An 18,999-nucleotide genomic window follows, 5' to 3' on the forward strand; every position below is an offset into this window, starting at 1 on the left:
TACTCGCCGTCATCAACGTGCTAAGATCCAAAAACCCGCAGAATCTTTCTCTAAAACACTCCAAGCGTCGCTTCATCGGATATTATCATCGTCCATGCTTCTGCGCCATACGTTAGGACGGGCGTGATAAGAGTCTTGTAGAGTGTTAGTTTTGTTCGTTCTTTAATTAATTTATTTTATAAATAAGTAAAAGACAAAGAATGCAGTGGTGTAATTATTGAAATTTTTCAAATTTTTCTTCAAATAAATGGATGGCGTTGACCAGCATTCGATGATTTCGAGCTCGACGCTCATTTGAAGCATTAAACATTAAGTTATAAAAAAACAATTTTTTTTATGTAATAGTGGTAACCGCGTGGTAGGCATTATTAGACTTTCGACTGCCCTTCTGCTCCTCCATTTTATAGTGTGCGTTTTAGTGTTGCCCACCTGAACTTTCAAGCCTAACTAAACCTCTAGGTGTCGTTTTTAAAACTCAACATGAAGGGACGATTAATAATCGCCTTTTTGTCTATGGCCAACTCAAAATTTTCAGAAATATGCTAAAAACTTAGCCAAAACATGCTTTAATTCTATAAGAAAACATTCACTCAAAGTTTTTGTAAATTGCACCCAACGCAATACACGCCTCGAATGATAAAACAAAAAGTGTTTTACAAATCCATTTTATTTCAAATAGACACTACACTTCACCGATTTATGAATTAACCTGATTATATGTCATTCTGTCATGTAATTGATTTTTATCACTTATTTAACTGTTCATTTATAATTACTGCCGTAAACAATTATTCAATCTTCGTATGGGTCAAACGTAGCATAACTGAATTCCTTTGAAAACGAATATAAATGAATGCTTTGACTACCCATTTCGATGACACAGACAAAAACTTATACAGTCTGTGGCATTAATAGCGACGCACCAAAAAATATACGTTTTGGTTTTTTGAGCTGTCAGTAACATTTATGTTGGCATTTAAAAAACAAGCAAAAATTATGAAGTCGTTGAAAATTGAGAACTCAGATTTTTATAGAACCCTTTCTTCAACCTATTGATGACTATATTAAACGAATGTTGAAATTAGAAAAATTCTATACTTTAGTGATACGGGGCGTCCTATGGCAGAATTAAGAATTAAAAGCTAAATTACTAGGTTATGTTAGGTTTGGGAACCGCATCGGTATTGCCCCATCGTACAGAGTTGCCACTTAGACGACGAAATGGGTCCGTTGTGAGCCGCAGGGGCTAGGCCACATTTTTCCAGATCGAACCATACCCTGCTTTGGACAAAGCGTAAAAGGTGGTTGATACCTAAAGTGTATAGATTATCTATATTCATTAAGAAGTAGGATCTTAAATATCGGTTCCTGCTTATGGTTAGAACCGGGCATGTGCAAAAAAGGTGTTGAATTATTTCCAACTCCTTTTCATTCCTGCAGCTACGGCAGAAACCATGCATGTAAACGCCTAATCTCCTGGCGTGATTCCCTATGACACAATGTCATGTGAGGGCCCCTACCAAGGTCTTCATTTGGAGTATACTCAATTTCACAATATTCTTAGACAGACGTGGATTTAGCAATTTCACAGGTATTGGCATTAATCCATCTTTGATTTGCAGAATTGATTAGTGCGTCCATAACAAGAAGTTTATAAGTTACGGGAGGTAACCCCATAAAATTATTTATGTTTGGCATACAGGTACCTGTACCAGGCGGCCGCCGTAGCCCAATGGGTTGGTGCGTGACTACCATTCGGAATTCACAGAGAGAACGTCGGTTCGAATCTCGGTGAAAACACCAAAATTAAAAAAAAAACATTCTTCTAATAGCGGTCGCCCCTCTGCAGGCAATGGCAAACCTCCGAGTGTATTTCTGCCATGAAAAAGCTCCTCATAAAACTGTAGGGTCCCTCCATTTGTGGAACAACATCAAGACACACACCACAAATAGGAGAAGGAGCTCAGCCAAACACCCAAAAAGAGTGTACGCGCCAATTATATGTATATATATATATTATATATATATATTAGGGCGGATCGATTTAAAAATCGCTCATTGCTCTGTGAAAATCGTATTCTAGGGATCAAAATAAGAAACTTTGCCGAAGCAATCATACCTCTACAAATATCACCATTTTTGGCCTTTACATGAGAAAAGAAACTAAAAAGTTCGACCCAAATTGGGGGACATCAGAATTCGTTTTAGAGGCATGGTTCCTTCGGCAAAGTTTCTTATTTTGATCCCTAGAATATGATTTTCACAGAGCAATGGGCGATTTTTTTGCCTCCCCACAAATCGACCCGGCCTAATACATATATACAGGTACCTTCTCTTGCAAGTTGGTCAGCCCACAGTTCCCTAGTATATCTGTGTGGCCTGGAACCCAGCACAAGATAAGAACCTCTTTGCAATATATCCCTGAACCTAGTAGATCTTAACGGGTGTGATGGGTGATGAATCTTCTTCAAACCATTCCAGCCTAGAAGGGATTTTCATTCTTTTCGAAGCAAATAGTGGGAGGGTGATAATCCCAATCACTGGGCATATCCGTATGGTTGAATGTGTGACTGTCTTCCATTGTAAGCTCGCTCTGAGCCTTAAAACGGAACAGGCCGCTGAGTATTTGCAGAAGAGATTCAGGGGTGGCAGATATAACATGATGTCCAAAGTCATGGATGGCGTTCCTCTAAATGTTGACCGTCACGTCGAACACATTCTTGGAATCTGTCCTCGATATTTTCTTTTAGTCCTCACCTGGTCGGGAGGTTTGTTTCATAGACTTGACCTTTGAAGTACCCACACAGAAAAAGTCCATAGGAGTAAGATCGGACGACCTGGGTGGCCAGGATACCGTCACCGTAACAGCTTTTCAGTTTGCTAGGGCAGATACCATGCAGTATCGCCACAATCTCCATGGCAGTGTTCGGCGTTGGGCCATCTTGCTGAAACCATGTGCGTGTACTGAAGGAAGGATGTTCTCTCATTATTTGTAGGAAATAGTCTTTAAAATATGTTTGAATTATGTCATATTGGGGTTGTGAGTTGGATCTTAATATTTTAATAGTAGGTTCTGTCATTTAGATGATCAATAACTGCAATTTTACTTATTCACACTTCCATTTAAATGAAAATGGACTTAATCATTCCAAAAGGTAGTGCTTACAGGGTTTGATTGAAAAGTAATGAGCCTTATTTTTTCTAAGCAGTTTTATTAAACCTTTTGGCTTATACAACTAATATTCTTCAAATATTGAGTATCAATACACCGCTGGTAGCGGTCCTTCCACTGCAGGAAACATTTTTTAAACTCATCCGCCGGAATCGCGTTCAATTCGGCTGTCACAGTTTTTTGGATCGCCTCGATGGAGTCGAAACGCCTACCGTTCAGTTTTCTTTTCAGGCGCGGGAACAAGTAGAAGTCCGGAGGGGACAGGTCTGGGCTGTAGGGAGGGTGGGGAAGCACCGAAACTCCCATCTTGGCAAATGCAGAGGTGCAGAGGAAGGCGATGTGCGCCGGCGCATTGTCGTGATGAAGTGTCCAATTGTTGACGAGGTCGGGCCGAACCCGGGCGACGCGGTTTTTCACCACCGTTTTACCTGGGCACTGGACAGAGTGTGGTTCCCGTAAGCCTCCTTGAGTAGCCCAATGGTTTCGGTACTCGTTTTGTTTAGCTTTACGCAAAATTTGATCGAGTAACGTTGCTCCAACGATCGCTGCATTTTCGCCACTACAAAATCTTAACACACTTTTAAAACAGCTTTCACGCGCGGAGCGATGTTGACTGCACCGCTGTTGCTAGCGAAATGGAACCGGTTTCTAGTGGCAGGGGAAGGTCCAACGATCATTTTTCCCCACTAGCCCATTCAGTTCATCGCTTGGCAGACGCTCCGCACGGGAAGGCTCATTACTTTTCAATCAAACCCTGTAGCATACGAAATTGCCCCAATATTGTCTCGAAAAGTATTTACGCAAATTATTATATAATAGTTAGGCACGATTTGAATTTTGAATGGGTGAAGTCTAAGATCCTTCCTAACTAATTCAGGCACAATAATTTTTGGTAGTCCTAGGGTATCCGCTCTCTTGCGCACGGACTGACGCAGGCTATCGTGCAAACTTGTAGCAAGGAGTTCAATATTTTCATTTGTTATTGAAGCCTAGCTGGGCTTCGGCCGTGGTCTGTTAAGAGCTCATAAAATGTATTTTCAAACTGCAAGGAATCGTGAATGACTCAACTGATTGTAAGATTATTCTCATCGATCAATCTTTTCAATTGTTGCCTATTACCATAACAAAAATTTAAAATAAAAGTAAAATTCTTTAAAAAAATTGTCGTTTGTGTATTTGTTCAGTGTGCAGCTAAGCGGGAACTGTTTTGGCTTATCTGCATCTCTAACCTTGGGAAGATGGCTGTATAAAACATAAAACATTAAATATTTTTATCTAGTAGTTTGGCCTCTGGCTCGCGGATGGAGTTCTCAAAACTAATCAGGAAATGTCTGACTTTCCGTTTAGATGCATCCAAATATGATAGTTTGATATGAAGCTCGTATTGGTATTTGGTAACAGGGGCATTGCAGTAAATTGTTAGACTTTCGGCAGAAGAGGTTTCTCGAGCAAGAAGAGGATTGGGACTCCCTTTACTAGCTGAGTTCTAAGTTAGAAAGTGGGCTTCGCGAGTGCTTGGTGAGTGCCCCAATTTGCAAATGCTCGAGTGAACTTTCAGAGATAATAAAACCTCATAAAACTGTTGTGGGTATCCTAACTGGGTAGGATAGGTGCGTTAGGTAGTTATGTGGTCAGACTTGGAATTACTTTAACCAGCTGCCGGGAAGATGATGTTAAATCATTTCAACATCTTATTTTTAGCTGCGTTGCTTTCACGAGTTTAAGAACTAAAAATTAGCCTCTCACTGTTTTGCTACGCCTGCAGAAATAACTGGATAGGATATCACCCGCATCCTGAATTTTATGAGCAGCTCAAAGCGGTTTTTTTTTTACAGTGAATGCTGATCGTTCGGTAGATCTTCCCTTATCTGTTCCTCTTTCTCGCTTTCCATGGTAATCGAACAATGAAAAAATTAATAATTCTCGTCAAAGTGAGCCCTCTTATTACTGGAGATAATTATTTAACCTTAACCAACCTACTCAAGCCTTGGCGAGTTTTAAAGTATTTAGAAGCGACTTTATTCATTCAGTCGTGCTGAATCGTCTTGAAAAACACTGTTTTCGGCGTGCTACGACAAGTCCTCGGTTGCCTTCTACGCCCACCCCATGTGCGAAGACTTCCCCCACTATCGAACAATTAGGCAGAATGTCATCATCCACTGCCAGAAAGTTGAGTTGCATTGAAAAATCTAAGTACGTCGCTGCTAATGTCGCCTAGTGTAAATACGTGTCACATGTGGCAACACTTATACAATCTGATTTTGTGAAATGAGTAAATAGACAGTTTCAATGATATCAATAGCTTCTTTACAATTAGTTTATAATATTTTTTATTAATCATTTTCATTTCATTTATTATGTGTTAAGTTAATAATCAATTCTATTGACGTTATGCGGCTAGACTTTTAAGGCATACTGATGTTATTGTTATTGTTTTTTAATGAATCTGACTATAAATTATGCGCATGCCGCATGATGAGCTTTCAGTTGATTTCCGGCAGTCGAACGTTCAACTTTTCAATTCTAAACATAATTCGCTAGACAAGCAGGTATTCTGTTTTGCAGTAGTGAAAAGCAGCTCGAAACAGATTAATCGAAATTTTTTTAATATTTCCATACGAAGTTGTGGTTGGTTAACTAGTGAATGCGAATTTGAATAATAAAACTAAAAATATTATTTATGCACTTACCGGCATTTTTTGGGGGGAATCTGAAAATTAAAGTAAACGAAAAGAAATTTTAAATTAATAAATAAAATTAATTAAGGCTTAATTTAAATATAAATTCATTAATAATCGAAAAGTGATCAAGCTAATATCATTGAAGAAATGCATCAACCACTACGCATGAGGTAAGTAAGAGTTTTGAGTGCATATTTATATAGGGCTGTTCATCTATGTACAATAGAATGTGAGATGTAATTTTTTTGTTTTTGCCAATTAACAATTGTCGGATATTTAGTTTGGGATTGGACTCTTATAAAGTGTTGCGTTTCGCTTGAGCAAAGTGGGCAAATATTTAAATAAAAAACAAATAGTTGGCGCATACACCCATTTTGGATTTTTGGTTGCAAATGATTTTTTATGAGGAGCTTTCTGATGGCAGAAATACACTCGGCGGTTTGGCATTCCCTGCCGAGGAGCGTCCGCTATTAGAAAATACTTTCTAACATTTTGCCGTTTAATGCATCTACGCACTGCCGAACGGTAATCACGTACCAATCTGTTCAAAATTGAAAAATCTGCTATAACGCTAATCTGAGATGCCCTTAACTGTAAATGTTATGACAATTAGCCAGAGATGATTCAAAAGTTAAAAAATGAACTTTAAGTTGCCATTGGTAAAAAAATTGGTTTTTGAACGCCGAAAATCTACTGAAATTTTGGCTTGGCAGAATAGGTGACTGTAAAACCAGTCGTTGAAGTTATTTGTTTTAATTTAAATTTTACTCAATTTAATTCTAGGAGCTAGGAATATTTTTCTTATTTTAAATTTTGAAATACAGAAAATTTAGCTACACTAGTGAAAAAAAATTGAGTGATCAAACAAAATTAAAAAGTTTTTGCGAATTTTTAAATGGCTATATCTCAGTTAAAATGGTCCAGTCGTTAAAAAACAAATATTCACATCATCGGGCTTCTACTCGCAAGCAATTTTCAAAGCAACGGCCAATCAAAGATGTAGCGGGGAAAAAATTACGATTATTTGCGGTTCATGAGTCAGGAAAGATTTTTTCCGACTAAACCACTTCATGGGCCGTTTAATTTGTTTATCCAGCTTTTGAATTATTTTTTGTAAACCTCGTTGCAACTACTTCTCGCTGAGATATCGAACTTTGATTAAAAATGGATTATCTTGTCTTCGATCACCGATATCTCAACAATTAATTATCATTATGAGAAGATTTAGCTCGGCAACCTGACAAATCCATTGTGCCCCTACCTGAGTAAAAGAGAAAAAGTGACTTTTTCCGAGATCGTAAAAAGGCTCTGAGCTAAAGAAGTGAGTGACTTTTCCTGGCTCATTTACTTGTCATTTCGTTTCCAGTAATTCCTAAGTGCCTCGAAACCTATAGGATACATGCCTAGTGGTTTTGACCTAAGATATTCAGCTTATCAATACATTCCAGTTTTGATGCGACCCGGAAAGATTTGAGAGTCTTGGTTGCTGCCTGGCTTTCCTTAAAGATGTTATTATAGTTGCATTCAAGATTAAAGTCAGCGGATCTTACTGTTTTGCATCTTTCTCATCAACCAATGATCGAATAGAAAATTGCAAAGTAGTTTCACAAGCTCGCATAAATTCTTAAGTGTTCACCATACAATTTTCTAAATTTTTTGACATAAATTTTAAATTGAAAAAAAAGTGCTTTTGATGGTTTTTTATTTTAGGAAAAATTTATCACTAATTTAGAAATATTGATAAATCGGTTATTGTTAAATGCGCGTTTTACAGCTCAATATACTCAAAAAAAAAAAACCATGCGAAGTTTTGAATTTAATCAATTATTTATTTCATGCGATCGAACGTTTTCAAAAGTCTTACTATCGAAATGAAAACAAACATGATTTCTAAAAAAGTCTATATGGTTTAAAAATTCTTAAATTAAAAAAAAAAAAATAATTTAAAATCTTAGGTTACAAATTTTGAAAATTATAATATGTATTTAATTTATGTCAGAGAAGAAATAAAATTTATCAGAACTAGGTACTTAAAGCTTAACGATTTTTTAAACTCCCCTATGATCATTTTTAACTGTGATGCTGCTGTGATCGCTGAAATTTTGGAAACTAGTTTTTGATCCCTTGACTGCATCTATTAAAAAAAAAATAGAAAAAAGTTAGTTCTCATAAAAGTGAAAATTCATCCATATTCCCGACGCTGTAACTTGCATCATTTTTCCCAAAATGAATATAGTTTTAAATTAACTAAACTAACTAACTTAAAAACTAAATAAAATTGCGATTAAAAATTAAATTAGACATTTAAGTTAGATAAAAAGAATGGCCAGTGTTCATTATCTCGAAACGATTAGTAGTACGAAGAAAAAATTAACTGGGCTGTTGCTGCACGAAAACGTTACTTTTACTTTTGATCTGAACTGTTTTGGGCTATTTGAAATTTCGTAGTGCTGCAGTTTAACTGTAGACATATGCACAGCAAAGGAAGGTCGCAAGAGTTAAAAAAAAATACCAGTCTAATGGTTAGACGCGATAGAAGTGAAACCTTCCGTAAAACACACTGAGAGAGAATGAGACGAAAGCAGCATTAGGAGCGGGATAATTATAGGTTCATTATAATATTGCTATAAAGTTCATATTTTATTTTCTTCATTTTATTAATATTCATCCTCAATGTTTTTTTGTCGATATTCACGACACTTTTCTGCATTATTTTTCGGCATAATTGCGGTAAATATTTAAAAATGAAAATATTTACGAATATAAAAATACGGACGCAATACAGCACACGCGGTTGCTATTATGAGCGTCGTAACGCGTATATTACACAGACGTACTAACATACACACAAACATTCGTAGGACGCTTGGTCTAAGCAAGTATTAGGTAGTGTAGTAGAGGTATACATAATGCCTTCTCGCTCACCGTGGCTCCGTAATACGCAGGCGCGCACACATACGTACTAGCATACATACAAACATACATACATATACATACTACAATACTCACTATACTAGCGTGGCTCAGCAGTACGCAGCCACACACATATACGTATGTATATCAACATATAACGCTTCGTAGCCAAGAGTGTCGCTTTTTCGTTTCATCGAGTCTCAAATCACTCCCAACGATTCTAAAGAAGTTTTCGCTTCAATAATTGCTTTCGCAGCGCGGCAACAGCGGAGCTTTTTGTACTGTTGCTCAAGAATGATGGCATATTCTCTTAGAATATTCTTGACTGTTACTATTATGTTGTCAGATTTACAAGCACTCGGGATAACTAAAAGTTGCAAGCTATTTATTGGTTCTTCTAAAAATTCTCCATACGTTATATTTGGCCAGTAAAAATTTTCTAAAATGCCTAAAAGATTGATTATTTGGGATGTTAAAGCCATTTTTTCCTAAATACAGTAAAAATCGCATTAATACATTTCTATTAAGCCCGTCAAAAGCCATAGAAACCAACTTGACGATCTCGAAAGAAAGTGCATTTTTGTGTAATTGAAATTTAGCTCATGTCGAAATAAACCCTTTTTTTCATTTTCCTCCATATTTCAATCCAACCATCCAATGAGAATACTTCTCTAGGTGCAAATTTATTTTATGATGATTATTTGATTAATAATATATATGTATGTATGAGTATATAATTTTTTATTTTTATTCATATATTTCTTGTTTTTGTTTTACTCTACCTTAGCATCTATGCTGCAACTTTGCTGTTAATATTTCAATTAACAGTGGCTCAAGTACCATTTCCACGCGGCTGTCCAGAGGTGAAGGTGCCCACGGACTTCAATGCTGATGCTGTATGTAAACTGGTTGTAAATTGGAATTAAAAAATCATGTAACATTTTATTTTTCTTTTTTAGTATATGGGCACCTGGTATGAGTACGCCAAATATCCGCATATCTTTGAGATAGCTAAGCGTTGTATGTCTGCGCGTTACACCAACAAGGGCAATAATACCATTGGCGTATTGAATACCTCTATAAATACGATGTGAGTATAAGTGTGTGCAAATATTTAAACAAAAATTGTATGAGTGTGAAAAAAATTTCAGGTGAAAATAAATAAAAATCGCGTTTTTAAATTAAACTTAAACTATTTTTTTAACATAGTATATTTATTATATTTTTAATAATTCAATTTTAAATTTTTTAGCACTGGACATATCACAAACACAACAGGCGTTGCACGTATGCTTGCCCCATCACAGATAAATGTGCTCTTCAGCAAATTTCGTAAGTATCTTTTTGTTTAACTTAAGGCGCAGTCAGACGTTGTAAAAAAACAATGTGGTTTTAGTAAGCCTATCAAACTATTCCAAAGAGGACGCATTAGAAAGTTGAAAGTAACTTTTCAAATTGATTTGCTTTCTTATAATTGAAGTGGGACTATGCAACTTGCTTTCTTAAAGGACTTCTTAGAATACATTTTAGACATCCAAATTAGTTGAAAGCAATTTTCTTGCCCTATTGATCGCAGCTTCAGGTTGCATGCGAGCGTCTTTTGCTTTATTTTGGATACATATAAAAATTTACAACGCAGTTTTAGAATTCTTAGTATAATTAAGCACAAATCTCGGATGTGGCAGTTTCTCATAAAACTTTTATAATAATTTTAAGCGATATTTTTTTTATTCGGTTCTTGGCTTCCAGGCCAGGATTCTATAAAGAATAATTAAAAAAATTTGAAATAGTAGAATATATTATAGTAATAATATATTATATGTAATAAAATTTTTCAAAATATTAATTTCCATTTGGTTTCCAAGCCGCAATACTAAAGATGAATATAAAAAAATTAAATATAATACAAAATACAAAAAATGTTTACACTTAAAGCTCCAATACAAGCGAAAATGAAAAAATGTTAAAACATGTATAAGAAATATAAAAAGAAACTTAGGTTTTTTTTGTTATGCAAAATACTATTTACAAAGAATTTTTTTATGTACAAAATTAGTTATACTCGCTCATTGTTTTATCTGTATTTAAATTCAATTTTATTTATTTTTCAGCCAATGCCGTGGACATACCCAACTACATTGTGCTTGGCACTGATTACAAGACGTACACTGTAGTGTACAGTTGCACTAACCTCACTTCATTCGCACACACAAGTAAGTTTATTCAGTAATACTTAATAAAAATATTGTCTTAAAAATATGTTTTTGTGCAACATGGTTTTTGAAAAAAAAAAAATGGATGACAATTCTTTCTTGAGACACGGTTTTTTGAAAAAAAAAAAAAATATTTTCAAAACGAAAAAGAAAAATGTTTCCAATTTTTCGGAAACAGTTGTGAAAAAACATTTTTCTAAAACATGGTTTTTCGTTAGAAATTGTTTAAACATATTTGTTTATATATACTATAGGTTTGTGGGGAAAAAATATTAAAAATGTTTTTGTAGAAATATAATTTTTCGAAAAATTTTTTTAAAAGATAAAGAAGATATATCTGAAAAAAATCTAAAACTATATTAAAAAAACGTTTACTCTAAGACATGATATTTATAAAAATAAATTTTCGGATTTTTTTATATTATAAATAACTGTTTTTATGACACTTAATTTTACAAAAAACCATTTACACCGACAAAAATAAGATATTTCTCAAAAATATTGGTATACAAATTTTTATTATAAAACATGATTTTTCGAAAATGAATATAAAACTTTATTTTGAAACCAGATTTTTCAAAAAAAAAATTTACAAATAAAACTTTTTAAGACAAGTCACTCCGAAAAACATATATAAAAATTTATTGTTTTGAACACAGCTTTTCGAAAAAATATTGGTAAACAAGCTTTTTGTGAACTATAACATTTCGAAAAAATATTGGGAAACAAGCTTTTTGTGAACTATAACATTTCGAAAAAATATTGGGAAACAAGCATTTTGTGAACTATAACATTTCGAAAAAAAATGTGTGCAGCAGTTTTTCGAAATATAACTTTTCCCATAACGAGAAGAATAAAATATTTCTGAAGAATGACGTAAGTCACATTTTTCGAAAAATGCATTGGGTATAAAAATATTTTTTCTGAAATAGGATTTTTTGGAAAAAAATGTATAAAAAAATTTTGGATATAGAATTTTTAGAAAATATGTATAAAAGTGATTGTTTTTCGCAGCATCGGGACAAACTAAAGTAAAAAATTTCTGAGACAAAATTTTTCAATAAAAATATAATATTTTTGGAACATAGCTGCTCAAAAACGTTTCTAAAAAAAGTCTTTTTCGATCAATGACTTTTTGAAAAAAAAATTTACGATACAATTATTATTGTATTATTATAATATATAATATATAATATTTATTATTAATAATTCCGAAGAAAAGTTTTTCGGAAAATATATTAAAAACCCTTTATTCTAAAACATAATTTTTATGAAAATAAACTTTATGATACCGAATCTTGCGCAGAAAATGTAAATAGATGTCTTTTGTTGGGACTTAGGTTTTCGAAAATATATATGCAACTGTTTTTTTGAAGTATAATTTTTTGAAAAAAATTTTATAACAAGAAAAATAAGAAAATAACAGGCCGGAAATTATTGTAAAAAGACATTTTATTTAACTATGATTTTTCGAAAAAACTTTATTAAAAAAAATTCAGGGATATAAGAATTTATGAAAAAAATTTATAAAAATATTTCTTTTGTAACATAACTTTTCGAATTTAAATTTTTATTTATTTTTTCAACAGATTTTTTTCCAAAAGAATTTGATTTCTGAAATATGAGTTTTTGAAAACAATTTTATAAAAATATTTGATTTCTGAAGAATGTAACACTGTTATTTCATTAGAAAACAAATAAAAGCAAAACTCACTATACTCACATACATACTTAGAATATTTTTTGTTTTGAATTTCCTACACCTGAACAGATAAATGAAAGCACAAGCTGTTTAGACAATAGAAGTCATATCCGCTAATCGCTTTAATTATGGCATTAGAAAAAATTATCATGCAATCCATAAAACAATTATGCTCATCGCAAATAAATTAAAGCGAGCCATAATTTATTTGAGCAGACGCACCATATGCAGACATACATATATCATAGGTAACATACATATAGGCATGGCATACGTCACTCACATATGTACATACATATACGAGTATGAATGTACTCCGGCATAAGCACGTAAATATACACGAGCCTTAACATGTTTATGTGTATGTAGGTGTGTGTGTATGTATATGCAACTGTAATTGATATAAAGTGTTGATGAATCAGTGACCCGTTGCTGTTGATACCTTTTCCGCATTCCCGGCTCTACATATGCGCACGGTTGGACGTACAGTAGCAAGTATTAAAATCGTAATTTGAGTGGTTGATATGAGAGGGCTACGAGTATTGAATTTTAACGGAGATTTTTCAGTTAGTGTCATATGTATTTGACAGTATGACAATATTGCTTTTGTTCTTAAGTCCAAGAAAAATGTAAAATTGCAAATTTTATAGTGAAAAACTCGACCAAAAATGTGCCTTTTACTTTTCACACATTTTTCATGTATTTCTCATCCAGACCGAGTACCAGTCCACTCTGATACTAGTGGATGAGCGGTACGACTGATAGCATAAAGTATTGTATAGATCGAGATGGATAAATAGGCGTAATTTGCCATATTAATATATTATATATCAGATGTGTGATATAAAATTTGTATTGTAGTTTGATAAATTCTCATTTAGGTCCAAAATTGAAAGAAATAGCGCCACTACAATGCTGAAAAACAGCTGCATTCTACCCTTTAAGCAGTTAGAATCAAAAGTGATAGCCAACAACCAGATAAACCATTTTTTTATTATATCCCACAAATTTGATCCATAAAGAGAGGTATACTACTTTTCTAACTAATTTTAATACCACTCAATGCGTGTTATGAACACCTAACAATTATTTCGTAATTATATTTTATTCACACTTGTGCTTTATTTTTTAGAATTGCTCTGGATAATGACTCGCGAACGTAAACCCTCTGCTGAAACTGTGGCTGCAGCTAGGAAAGTCATGGATGACAATAACTTGCCACAGTCATTCCTGTTGATCGCGGATCAAGAGAACTGTCCGGAAGTGGTGTCTCCCTTTGGCATCAATATAAACTTCGGTGATAGCAGCAGCTTCAACAACAATGCTAATAAAATTGATAAAACAACCAACAAAGCGGAAGCAGGCACCGACACAGCCGACGATGTCATTTACGTCGCAAAAGCCCCCACAAGCACCGCCAATCCCACACCAGCGGAGTCTGATATATTGGAAGCAACCGCGGAGACGGCGGCAAATGTGATTGAAGTGGCCTGAGAGTTGTTTAGGCGCATTTGGCAGCGCATCATCGACATATTGTCGTGGTTCTTTGCATGGGCTTAAACAATTTTTGGTTTTTTATTATTGTATGTACTTTAATCAGGCATAACTGTGTTTTATTGACGCCTTTTCGTGTCTGCTATTTTACCAAAATCACTGTTTTATGCGAGTATTATGTAGATTTTAGTTGGTCACGTTAAGTACCTGTATGAATATTGTGTTTTAATTAAATAAATAATTAAAAGTAACTTTCATATTTATTGGAGTGTTAATCTGTTGTGGGAATGTAATTCACGTACTATAAGCCATGGAGATATACAGTTGGTCTGGAAAATATTTTGACGTAATAAAATATTCAAGTCTTTTGCACTCTTTAATTGAAACGATCACTTCTTATTGAACTTGGAGAGATTTTCAAAATTATTTCATTAATTTATATAGCTACCAGTACTTGGTAAAGGTACACTTTTTGAATTCACCAAAGAAACAAAAACAAAAATACAAAAACTAAACAAATGCTTCTCTCAGCTGTCAAGAAAGTGTTTTTACATATTTGTTATCGACATCGTTTGCTAAGATTATTTCATATACCGTTATACATATCACTGAGTTTTTACACATGCGTTAGGCGTCAATTAGTCATGAAATGATTGTCAGAGCGTTTTGCTGATCAAAATATCAAATCGAACGTAAATTATAAAGAAAATAATTTTAAAATGCCTGGAAGACGGCCATTGTTTGGAGTGGCTGAGTCCTTCTATTATAATTATACAATAACAAAAAGTAAGCAACAGCTATCCGAAATGTTTAATTTAACCTGAAAAACTATTTATAACACAATAAATCGTGCAAATAATTAAAATAAGTTGAGGCAAAAATCTTCAAGTGGAAAAGCGCGGAAAATATTTGATCGTTCTGAACATATTTTGTTGAAAAAAGTGGCCGCAAACTCGCAGATTTCGAAAAATATCTTACTAGAGAGTTTAGAGATAAGTGTGAGGTCGTAGTGCGTCATGACACAGTCCGTCGAGTTTTGTAAAAGCACAATTATACTTGACGACTTGCTTGAAAGAAGCCTTTGCTCCCTGCACAGCATATTGAAAAGCGGTTATCTTTCGCTAGCTCACTAGTTAGGATAATGTTATACTCTGCGATGAGACTAAAATCATAGTGAAATTATAATTTCTTTAGGTCATAAAAACCGTGTAAACTTGTACAGAAAGGGAATTGTTAGACAACTAATAGCTGAAATGAAACAACAATCTGCTTCAAATTATCCATATTTCTGAAACAAAGAAGAAGCGTCTTAAGGGGTTAGGGGTAGTCAGAGGCCCGAAAAAATGATGATTTTCACGATTTTTTTTGCTACTTAATTAATTTATTTAACAAAAATAAAAACATAGCATAAAAACATCATGTTTTAACTTGACTTCACCAAAATTTCAAAAAAAAAAATTAATAATTGCAAAAGTTATCGCTGCTTGTGTGAAGCCCGTTTCTCCAGAAGTCCCTTGCGGTGAACATCATAAGTCCTTGCAGATTCATCTAAAACCAATCGGACAAGAAAAATTAGTTTTATTAATAGATAATCTTGTGCCTGATCGAAGCTTTTTTTTTTTTCAAAATGAACAAAATGGCGGCCTCAGAAAATTTTTTCCAGATTTTAGAGCAAAAAGCCAACAGTTAATTGTTAAAAAAAAATCGAAATTTTTGAAAAAAAAAAAAATCCTTCGATCAGGCACAAGTTTTTTATGTTTTTCAAAAGCTGTATAAATTTTATTGAAATCTACGTAGCGGTTTTTAAGTTACAGTGTTCACCAGTTTGAAAAACATAGTTTTGAGAAAAACGCATTTAAAGTTTTGCTATCGGCTCCGGAGCGGCCGAGCGCCCTTTGTTAATTGTTGAATAACTTGAAAAGTATTTGTCGGATTCACTTCAAATTTTTACACAGTATTTTTAAAACATTATACTTTAAGAAAATGCAAAAAAAAAAAAATCAATTTTTTGAAAATTCTGACTACCCCTAACCCCTTAACAATTTCATCACACACTATTGGTATTTACATATCCGGATCTAACACTAAAAAACATCAAAACAAAACTTTTTGTTGTAACAAGTTTGCTTGACCGCCTGGATCAAAGACCATCAAGTAGCTTATGCGCATATGCTTTTATCCATACATACATACATACATACATGCTAATTACATATCATGGAGCTTACACGCTTACACTCTTCCACATATGTATGTAGATGCTTGAGTGCACAAAGTTGATTTCACGCTGGTATTCTGCGCCACTACACTAAAATGGATTTGACCGCTTAATGGGAAATCATTAATTAGTTTAGTTTTCCCAATAACTTTTGGGACTGGCGAGTGAAAGCTGATTGGGGCTGGTTTGTGCGGAGGCAGCCAGAGAAATCTTAGCTGTTGACCGCAACTTAATTTTAACTTGATCACAGGGGTTGGAATCCATTGCTGATGGATTTAATGAATGTGGAAATGAGAAGGGCTGAGTGCAGCTAAAGACGAATCAAGAAATAACATAGGACATAGGTAATGTTCGATGGGGTCAAGTAGCAAAAATTACCAAAGTTCAATTAATGTGCAAGGCAAGCAGTTAGTAAACTTGTTAAAGTTGTTTTTATTTTTGTTGGTTTTATCATCTTCTCTTCCAGTGAAATCTTGCTTTAGTCATTAATTTCCTTGCATTTTCATCAATATGAAATGAGTGTAGCAAATGCCGATTATACATATGTATGTATGTATGTCATAACCACATGTGCTTTTATTACCCGTGGAGCGCGCTGTATCGCTGTGAGAATTATGCAAACACTCTTTTCATTTTATTTTTCTCTTGGGAATAGATATTCTTTTAGTGTGCGGCACTCCCATAAGTTTATCCCTTTTATTTTATATATATATTTTTTTTTAAACTAAGGTTATAATTAATTAATTACAATTTAGTGCACGGCGTAGACCGGGTGCTAGTAAATTGGATTCGTTCGATGCTGGCCCAAAGAATTGTTTCTGTGCGAGCAGAGGAGGATCTGCTGGTGTCATCTGGGGTTAATAGAGGCTGCCCCCAAGGCGGTGTGCTGTCTCCATTGCTCTGGTGCATGGTAATCGATCCTCTACTCACCACCTTAAACGATTCGGGAGTCTACGCACAAGCATATGCGAACGATGTTGCCTGTTTCGTAACAGGCCCTTCGCTTATGAACATCTGTAGAAAAGTGCAGAAAACACTGGATATGACTGACACTTGGTGCTGTGCTAATGCGCTATCGCCAAACCAAACCAAAACTGGTATTGTACTCTTTACCAGAAAGAGGAAGCTTGATGGACTCGTTCTGCCAAAGCTAAAAGGAGTCACAATCCAGCTATCCAAGGAAATTAAATATCTTGGAGTAATCCTCGATAGTAAGCTCCTATGGAAATCACACGCTGAAACAAAGGCATCCAAAGCACTGACAGCTTTCTGGCAGTGCAAAGGTGTCTTTGGGAAACCGTGGGGTCTCTCTCCTAGCAAGGTCCTATGGATCTACACGGCTATGATAAGACCCATTATCACCTATGCATCAGTGGTCTGGATGAGTAGACTCTCTCTAGTGGGAGTCAGGAGGACTTTATCGAGACTACAACGCACTGTGGCCATCTGTTGTACCGGAGCTTTCCCGACTACTTCAGGCCCAGCACTAGATGCTCTGATTGGTTTACCACCACTTGATGATTTCATCCAAGGAGATGCCTTGAAGGCCATCTGCAGACTGAAACACAGTGGGAACTGGTACGGCCCTTGTCCGGCATTGGAACACAGAGAAGGCATGGACATCGATCCAACGATACTCTCCATGCCCCTTGACTCCATGCCATCAAGAGTCGTACTTGAAAAGAGATACAGTGTAGTGCTACCAGAGGCTGAGTTGTGGGGAGACTCAGAAAATGAGTCCGGCAAACACTGTTTTCGCATTTTTACGGATGGCTCCAGGACCGAACAAAACTGCACTTTGCTCTTGGAATGCATGCATCCGTGTTTCAAGCGGAGGTGTATGCAGTTGAAGAAGCGATGAACTTTGTTGTGGAAAACGATGGAGAGGCAGATCTATATTAGACAGCCCTCCAACCACATCAGGGGTAGGGAAGTCCTGTAAATCTAGGCTGAACTATGTCGGTAGACATAATAGCCTGATGCTAACATGGGTCCCGGGACACGTGGGTATCGCGGGTAACGAGACCTCTGACTCCTTAGCTAAGATGGGCTCTGGGCCAAAGAAGTTTGCCACTCCGTTCTGCGGCCATCACAGCCACGGTTAGCAAATGGGTAACTACCACCCACAAGCAAGCTTGGCAGGCTGAGAGAGGCTGCAGATGGACAAAACTGATGTTACCTGTCATGTCCGATCGACTGTCGCAAAACCTTCTGTCATTAAGCAGAGGGGAGTGGAGACGGCTGGTTGGACTGATGACGGGCCACTTTCTGTGACAAAGCACATGGAAAGGTTGGGCATCTCAGACAGTGTACTCTGCCCAGCTTGTGAAGAGGAGGATGAGACGGCGGACCACTTCCTATGTGTCTGTCCCGCCTTCGCTCGAATCAGGTTTGAGGTCTTTGGCACTGAGGTGTTAAGAAGCGACCATCTTGGCTCCTTGGCACCACAAGATCTACTCAGATTTCTTCGGAGATCGGGTAGATTTAAAGAAAATTAAAAGGGAATCCAAGTGTTGTACAATGGACTAAATTAATGTCTGAGTGCTGCACTTGCTAGTTGTCCCGACAAAAAAAAAAAAAAACAAAAAAAAAAAACAAAAAAAAAA

General features: G+C 35.3%; 1 protein-coding gene across 1 annotated transcript; it reads left to right on the forward strand.

Annotated features, from left to right (window-relative positions):
- The first annotated feature begins 5,649 nt into the window (after nt 1–5,649).
- On the forward strand, nt 5,650–14,426 carry LOC129247197 (apolipoprotein D-like). Its single transcript, XM_054886205.1, has 6 exons — nt 5,650–6,023; nt 9,554–9,662; nt 9,726–9,856; nt 10,019–10,098; nt 10,878–10,979; nt 13,814–14,426. The coding sequence occupies exons 1-6, from the start codon at nt 6,001–6,003 to the stop codon at nt 14,173–14,175; spliced, it is 807 nt and encodes a 268-aa protein (XP_054742180.1). The 5' UTR covers nt 5,650–6,000; the 3' UTR covers nt 14,176–14,426.
- The last annotated feature ends 4,573 nt before the right edge of the window (nt 14,427–18,999 follow it).

Source organism: Anastrepha obliqua, chromosome 5 (assembly GCF_027943255.1).
Source record: "Anastrepha obliqua isolate idAnaObli1 chromosome 5, idAnaObli1_1.0, whole genome shotgun sequence".
NCBI classification, from domain to species: domain Eukaryota; kingdom Metazoa; phylum Arthropoda; class Insecta; order Diptera; family Tephritidae; genus Anastrepha; species Anastrepha obliqua.